Source organism: Denticeps clupeoides, chromosome 8 (assembly GCF_900700375.1).
Source record: "Denticeps clupeoides chromosome 8, fDenClu1.1, whole genome shotgun sequence".
Taxonomy (NCBI): Eukaryota; Metazoa; Chordata; class Actinopteri; order Clupeiformes; family Denticipitidae; genus Denticeps; species Denticeps clupeoides.
Window position 1 is genome coordinate 12,407,840 of NC_041714.1, and position 7,971 is coordinate 12,415,810.

Below are 7,971 nucleotides of genomic sequence, written 5' to 3' on the forward strand. Positions count from 1 at the left end.
CATACTATGTTCAAACAATAATAAAAAAATTGAATTATTCACAACACAACCCAACGTTCCTTAGTGCGTGATTTCGTAATGACGCCATCAAGCACTGTACGTCATCGCAAGACCGATGTGGGAATGCAATGGCGCCTTTCATTGTTCTCGTTTTTTTCTCATTATATTTACATTTAAAAACACATCGTGTTTTGACATTAAAGGTCCTTTCTACAATCTGTGTTCTATTTTGCTTTTTCTGTTGAGATGCTGTTGAGAGCTACATGTATGTATTAAAACCTTGATAGATCAAGTGAACACATCAAATGTTGCTGCAATGTGTGACGGGAAGAGAGTTCAGCTCGTTCTCTCATACAAAATATATGGTAGTGTAGTTAATCAAAGCAAAAAAAAACGTAGTTGCACATAGTTGTGTGTCTGAATGAAAAGTTTAGCCATTTAGAAAGTAAAATTTAACAGTTGCCAATTAAAGGTGAATCCAGTCCTTTGCTTTTGAATACATGTGTCCTGCATTGTAAACAAAATGAACCCTATTAAATTGCCCATGTAAAGTTTATACGGACAATAATAAAGCACTGTGGATTTGAAATAATAGTTTTGCCCAAACCACTGTAATAATCAGCTGCTTGATCAAGGCAGATACAGAAGTTGGTTTGATGACATTTCCGTGGCATAGGCCGGATACCGAGTGCAAGTTTATTGGCGTGTCAAAGCTTAGCACAAGTCACATTAAAGACAATGAAACTGAACAAATCATTTAATCTGCTGCATGCTCAAGCAGAACGTAACAGACACTGCAGACATAGCACAAAGCAAACTGCCCCTTCTCTCCATACACAAATTGTGAAAAAGTTACACAGACTTTGTACTTTTAAAGTACCTCTCTTGGCTCTTGTAGTCCTTGGGCTGTATCATTTGCATATTTGGCACAGTCACATGACACACTCCCTTGACACTGAGTCGATTAACACAGACAACTGGCACATTATAGGTATCAGCATTATGAACATTATGAAGCAAAAGTAGCACGGCAGGTTCCAAATACGTAATGGGTTTTGCTGGTGTGAGGTTGATCTTGCCACTCTGTAACGATGCTGGTCATCAAATCCAACCTTTCATGTGGCAAAGTGCAATACCCAAACAGTCTTAATTGAATGGCTTTATTATGACAATGTCTTTGCCGATCATGTCTCTAAAAACAAGTCTGTGGGTTCCAGCTGAGGAGACAATGTCATGAGGAACATTCAGCACTCTTTCCTGGTTCGCACTGTCTTGCTGTGGTACTTTAGTGGGAGTCCCCAGCGCCTGATGAGGTACACATCAAACATGTAGGCCACTCCGGACTCCAGACCAGTAACCACAGCGGTCGTAACTGCCCTCTGAGGGTTGAGCTCCTGGAAGTATTTACAAAGAATCCTTTCCGAATCCGGTCGAGACTCTGGGCCCAAACAGCGATCTGCCGGAGGCCGGCCGCCAGAGACGCGCCGACTGTACACGCAATACAGGCTGCGCTCCTCCGTGCCCATCCATGCCAGCGTGACCGAGTCGCAGGTTCGCAGCTTGTTGAAGGACTTCAGCTGCAGCGTTGCAGGGAAGACTGGCGCAGCCTGGCGGTGGTAAGCCGAGGAGGCCTGGATTTTGAGGAAAGTGGGTGACCTGGCTGAACGCTTTGGCCGGGCAGCTGCTGATGCGTCTGAATTCTCCAATTTTATGAGGTATGAAGGACTTCCCTGGAGCCAAATCTGTGTCAAGCGCTCTCCAACCTCTTGAGATGTCAGGACCTTTCCTTTGCTCAGGACCGAAACTTTCACTTTCTTTGTACTGTTGCAGCTCTGAAGAGTCAGCAAGCCATTTTGCTGCCAACCCCGGGGACGGAAGCTGAAGAAAGTTGCCCCACGCTGCCTGGCGTTGTGCTCATCCTGCAACCTGACCTGCTGTGGCTCACCCTCCTTTAACGTTGTCACGGCCGGGCGCGCCTCTTCGTGTGTTCGAGCGAACGCCCCAGTGTACGCCGCACTCGTGCCGTTGACTCTGTCGGACACAAACACGTCAAAGTAGTACTGGGTGTCTGGGAGAAGCTCCGAAACCGTGCACACGCTCTCCACGCCTCTGCAAGCACAATCAAGGCCTTCAAACTCATCAGAAGCAGACAGACGTCCTTCATGCACATCCCATTGCTGCCACCACCAGTCCTTTGGCACCGGCCACACAGTCCCTTTCTTTTCTTTGCCTTTTGGCTCTGTCTTTCTTGGTGCCTCTTTGTCCGTAGCTTCATGCGCGGCGCAGGCGCTGTTGTGATTATGGTTGCGATTGACAAGAACGCAGTAGTCGTAGCTGTGCTTTCCAGAGTGGCCAGGTTGAGGTACGGAAGGACTTGGGGTCCAGCTGAGGGTAACACTGGTCATTCCCACCCCTAGCATGTGCACCCGACGGTCAGTCGGCAGGTCCGGAAAAGCCCACGACGGTCCAGGCCCCTCGTGAAGGAACACAGAGGCTTTGGTGTCCAATTCTCTCGATTTCAACCTCAGGATGTACAATGATGCAGGGGCATACGCCGGACCTGCATAGGTGTCTACCGAGTTGCCCACATAAGAGTGAATTTTCGCTTCTGTTCCCGGTCCTCTCCACCAAACTTCAGGCATGCTCTTCTTTGAGCTCCCTGAAAAGAGAACAGTGGAAAGCCTCAAGAACTCATACTCTCTGATTAATCGAATGTATAATCGAAGGATCTCGCCATGTGGCCGGATTTTCAAACGGTCCATTTCAAGCCGTCATTACTTTTGTTGCTTAATTTAGAAACTCAGAATGAATGTGAATTGCTAAGCACAGAGCATGAGACGTTGAATGATTCATTTCACTCCTTGATTTCATGCTTCCATTTACATTTACATTTACAGCATTTACCAGACGCCCTTATCCAGAGCGACTTACAATCAGTAGTTACAGGGACAGTCCCCCCTGGAGCAACTTAGGGTTAAGTGTCTTGCTCAGGGACACAATGGTAGTAAGCGGGGTTTGAACCTGGGTCTTCTGGTTCATAGACGAGTGTGTTACCCACTGTCTTCCCCCTGTTGGCTCTAAAACTTAACCCCTTTTTTGAGTCAGGAATGAGCTTGTTAATGCTGAGCTACCTTGATTGTTTGGTATTAGACAACTAGCAAAAAGTCTTGGTTATAACTGTTTAGTAAATCCAAGGTGTCCTTGATGTGACTTTAGCAAATGCTCGGCAAGTGTTATAGAGCTCTAATGTTAGAGTAAAAATGACATACCCATGCAAGAGAGGATTTGAGACAATTTATCATTTTCATCACAATGTTTGTAACCCTCCCCCCTCTTCGCAGTTTCTCTGAAGTTTGAGAATATTGAATACACAGTAAGATGAAAAGCAGTGGTCTATGGTTTCCATGGGAGAGAATTTTGCATAAACAGTCTGGTGGTTTGTAACTCTACACCCAATCCTAAATCTCCTGAGACACGGGCAGAGAATAGACTATCTCCGTGGCATCTGCTCAGTGGCTGAAATGCCAAATACATGGGGAATTATTAGATAGGGAAACTGCAATGTGTTGAATTTAATTGAACTCATATCATCTTGATTGATCGCCCATGAAAAGCATTATTGTAATGGCTTAAGAGGATTATTGTGCAAAATCCGGGATCAGGTAAGGAGGGGGAGTATTTGTCTGAAATAAATAAGACCAGATATGCTGTTTTGAGCAATTCGTTTGTCTAATGAAACTAGCATTTACAACTGTTTATGTTAATTCTTTTTTTAATTATTGTTAGTTATTATTGATTTCAGTCTGTGTTGGTTGTGGTTTCCCCTGTGTGTGTTATTCTTCGCCGCCTCTTCACTCACAGTGCGGGTTTTTGGGTGGTTTATCCTTCAGCGTACGAGCTGCCAGACTCCATTCAATGGCAACACCACAGGGACTGACGGTGAGCGACATGGACGGGGTCTTCTTTTTCAGTGTGAAGTAGAACCTGCAGGAACAAGCATCACGTGACTATTGGTAATTATTTCAGTCCAAAATGACCACACTGGACCTGGATGGGTGTGTTAAAGAACCTTTTGTGTAATGATTGTTCAGCGAATGCTAACACCATATATCTGTAATTATGATAGAGGTGAGGTTAAGTTCTCTACCAGAAATTCATGTCATTTAAAAAGAAAGTGGTGCTTGGTGCCTCTTTTCCCCCATCACAGCAATCCCTAGCAAGCCTTCCTTTCATTTTCTCACAAAAACAGAGGACATACTTGACTGTTGTAATGTTGGTGGAGTGTCATCCATTGGGAAAGAATAAAACATTGGAGGTCAGATAAGACCTGATTGATCTAGATGGCTATCTCTAAGAAAGATAGCATAGCTAGCCGAAGGACGCATTGTCCAGTCTACGTGATGCAAATGCATAAATCACATTTAGAGTGGAAAAATGTACATCCCTTCTCCAGATGTGCAGTATTGCACTAATCCAACATAATGAATTGTAATGCATAGCAATTTTTTTTTGTGTCACTCTTATCAAGGTTAATATAAAAATTTCAGAGGTCTTCCATGCCAGCATCTATCGAAAATGTGTATTTTAAAACTGTACACATGCAGATATGTCGCAGTGCTACTGTCAAGGAAACTGGTGCTAATTGGCGTCTTAATTGATCAATTAATTCAGATTATCATTAGTCGCTGTTTATTTTGTTCCATGCTGTCATGGATGAGAGCCGCAGCAGCCGTACTGAAGCTCACAGGGAGATACTGTTACTAATTTACAGCTCCGAGCTGAAGCCTCCAGTCTGCATCCTTGTCCTTGCAGGAGTCTGGCCAAAGAGTCAGTTTTCACTGGCCTCTATCATTCACTTGAGGACATATTTTATCATTGAAAAAGTTAGTTCATTTCCCAAGACATTCCATAGGGGAAAGTAGAAATTCGATTTTTTTTTACGGTCATACACCATTGTGACCTCTCACCTCCGTGTCCTGCCCTTGGGCAGATGGACAGAAGTGACCTTCTCCTCTGGAAGCCAGGAGGTGGGGCGAAGTGGAACCTCATTTTCAAGAGCCAAACCTGAAAGTGCTGGGGGACCTGATGGCCCACAGAGAAGTGCCACAGCCAGGCACAGGGACCAAAAAGATGTCATTTTTAATGATAATCCAAGGACCCTTTGCCTGATTCTGAAAGAAAGAAAAGTCGATTTTTAAAAATGCTTTAATCATTTCAACATCTTCTTCTTCATCATTTATAAGCAGAACAATAAAGCAGACATGTGTCAGACCATATTAAATGCCTTGCTGTAATTGAAGGGACTCTTGGGATATGCTGATGCACATGTTTATTTAATTTTGCCTGCTAAACACAAGAGTCCATCATCACTTGTCAGAGGAAAATGCGGAGTAAATCACACCGTAACACCACACTGGCGGTAAATGTGTGCAGCCCGTGAGAGATGGAGTGATGGGGAGGGGAAAAAAAAGAGGAAGAGGCAAAGGCAAAGGCTTCAGAGATGATGATTCATTGATAGAAAGAAACGTTTGCTTTTATTCAAACGGAATTATTCATATGGAGAGAAGAAATTCACCAAGCTGTGTTACTCAGGGATCCTTTTTAAGCACTGAAGCTTTAAAAATCCCATGAAAAATTTCAAAGCGAGCACAAATAATGATTGAAGAATGTGTTCCTAATAAGTCTATTAGTAGAAAGGCTGGTTCATGCTGGCTTGTTCCATAAATAGCATAGTTTTTGTGTAGTTTTCTGGCTTGAAACTGGAAAAAACACCTACATTTGCCACTGTGTGATGTAATGGGAAGTGATAGGGTCTTGTGTATGACAAGTATCAAGCAGAGAAAACTTTAAAAAGGTGTCTTTCTCTCTCTCTCTCTCTCGTCCCCCTGCTGTTCTGACTGTTGATTGTTGTTAATGTCCCCAGAGCATCAGGATGCAATCAAAGAGACCATGTAAAAAAAAAAAATAAAAAAATCCCCATAACAACCATGTGTATGTCACCGGGGAGACGATGCCCCTGTAGATCAGATGACAGCGGCGTGGGTTTATCAGAGTGTCGGGCTCGCGCTCGTCTCGGAAACTCTCAACAGCTGCTTCATTACGAGACATGGAGGATCTCATTAGTCTTCCTCAGGAGTGAACAACCCATAAACCTTTCAGAATGAGAGAGAGAGAAAAAGAGACGGCGGGATGGAAGGATGAGGAAAAAGTCAGAGAGGGAAATAAAAAGGAGATAGGGATAGAGAGAGGAAAGCAAGACATGGAAAGGGGGATGTAGGAGGTGAGAGAAACAGAGGGAGAACAAATTTAGGCAGATGAGAGAAGAAGGGAGACGTGTAGGAGGTGAGAGCGAAATGGACGGGAGCGAGGGATGCTGTGAAAGGAAGCGTGATGGTAAAGGTAATGTATCAGATGAGAGAGAGCGAGTGACAGCAGGCCACATATGAACTAAGATAAGGGTTCAACCCCTTCCCTGGGTCTGATGGTGAGGTGCAGACAGCATACACTCGGGGGCAGAAAGACAGAAGGTGCTCGCCCTTCAATCTCAATAAAGACGCAGGGATGAAAACAGAGTGGCAGCAACACTGTTGCTCAAAATGCAACCGTATATAAAATATGTATATGTCGGAATTATCGGCAAATTAAATGATCAGTTCAGCAACAATTATAGCCGAAATGTAATTTTCATAAACCTACCAGATTACAATCTTCTGAACCATAGTGTGACTATGAATATATACTTCTTTTAGATTAATACAATTCGTATTTGTCATGCCCTAACCTCCATGACCTGAGACATCGTAATCTTCTTTTTTTTTACGTCCTCATCCGAACCCTCTATCTTCCTTCCATTATGCTCATTTGATCTGTCCCCTGTTCTGGAGTATAGGTCTTCTCATGACAGTGGTGGAGGCTTTCACTCGTAGTGTTTCTGTGGTATCAGATGTCTTTGAAGAGGTCCAATCAACTCCCCAGTGGATGAGGCCAAAAGAAAGAGAAAGAGGTGGAATAATGCAAGTGGGAGGGGAAAAACAGCAACTCAGCAGGATTTTGGGCGCCTCTGTTGTGTTACGGTGCGGGTCGAGCAATGGAGTGATAATGAAGAAGCTCAGATGAAAAGGCAGATGAGGCTGGGGACGGATGGCATCTCGGGGACAGGGATGTGGGGGTTGAACAGTCGCTGTGACAGGTCCAACCTTTACAGGATTTTACGGCTGATTTCCTGCATGTTCAATTTTATCAGCCTTTTATTTCTTCCTTCTGTGCCCTTTGTTTCTTTCCTTTGGTGTCCTTTTCTTATAATGCGTATATTCTAATGAAAGAGAGTACGGTAGGTTGTTACAATTCAGCTCTTTTATTTAAATCCCGTCTCTGCTGCCCAAGCCACCCCTGCAAGCACATATCTGCATACAATTTGATAGATTGAAAATGGAAAAATATATTTTTGGACAATAATGAACTAATTAAACAAGTACTGGAAGAAAGAAAAAAAAAATCTGCATAAGCAAAGTGTTCAGAAAATTAACGGCGGCATGTCCCGTCCATCCAGAACCCCTCAGTATAGGAAAAAGGCAAAATATATAAAAAACAATATTTACAGTTGGGAGTCGACCCTAAAGAGACTTCACTTAGCAACGACAACACTCCACCTTACCTTAGAGACCTCTCAGGCTCCACCGGCAAGGAAGGCAGAAGGCAGGCAGAGAAGAGGAGTGGAGAAAAGGTTGAGGATACCCTCTTGGTGTCCCGGAGCAGAGCCCGTCCTCCAGCAAGAGAGAGAGGAGAGCCGTGCGCCTTTCTCCAGCTTCCTTTTCCTCCTCCCCACACTCCTTTACTCTTCGGACTTAGTTTTTTCTCCTCGTACTCTTCTCTTGTTTCTCGTATGCTGGCTGAAAGCAGAGCTCCTCCGCTAAGTGAGGCGCTCAAATCAAACAGAGGCTGAGTGAGTGAGGGAGAGGACCGATGGTGAGG

At 44.1% G+C, this 7,971-nt stretch overlaps 1 protein-coding gene across 2 annotated transcripts; it reads right to left on the bottom strand.

Moving 5' to 3' along the window:
- Positions 1-825: 825 nt before the first annotated feature.
- On the bottom strand, positions 826-7,971 carry ndnfl (neuron-derived neurotrophic factor, like). Of its 2 annotated transcripts, none has more exons than XM_028989772.1 (4): positions 7,655-7,971; positions 4,968-5,171; positions 3,860-3,984; positions 826-2,659 (listed from the first exon to the last, which is right to left on the bottom strand). In XM_028989772.1, the coding sequence occupies exons 2-4, from the start codon at positions 5,135-5,137 to the stop codon at positions 1,245-1,247; spliced, it is 1,710 nt and encodes a 569-aa protein (XP_028845605.1). In that variant the 5' UTR covers positions 5,138-5,171; positions 7,655-7,971; the 3' UTR covers positions 826-1,244. The 2 variants fall into 2 exon arrangements, with proteins under 2 accessions (XP_028845605.1, XP_028845606.1); XM_028989773.1 differs by lacking the exon at positions 7,655-7,971 and adding an exon at positions 6,782-7,162.

Coding starts and splice junctions, on each gene's coding strand:
- ndnfl (XM_028989772.1), bottom strand. CDS start 5,137: ATGACATCTTTTTGGTCCCTGTGCCTGGCTGTGGCACTTCTCTGTGGG. Junction 3,985..4,967: donor CCCAAGGGCAGGACACGGAG/GTGAGAGGTCAC, acceptor TTGTTCCTGCAG/GTTCTACTTCACACTGAAAA. Junction 2,660..3,859: donor ACCACCCAAAAACCCGCACT/GTGAGTGAAGAG, acceptor TTCTCTTTTCAG/GGAGCTCAAAGAAGAGCATG.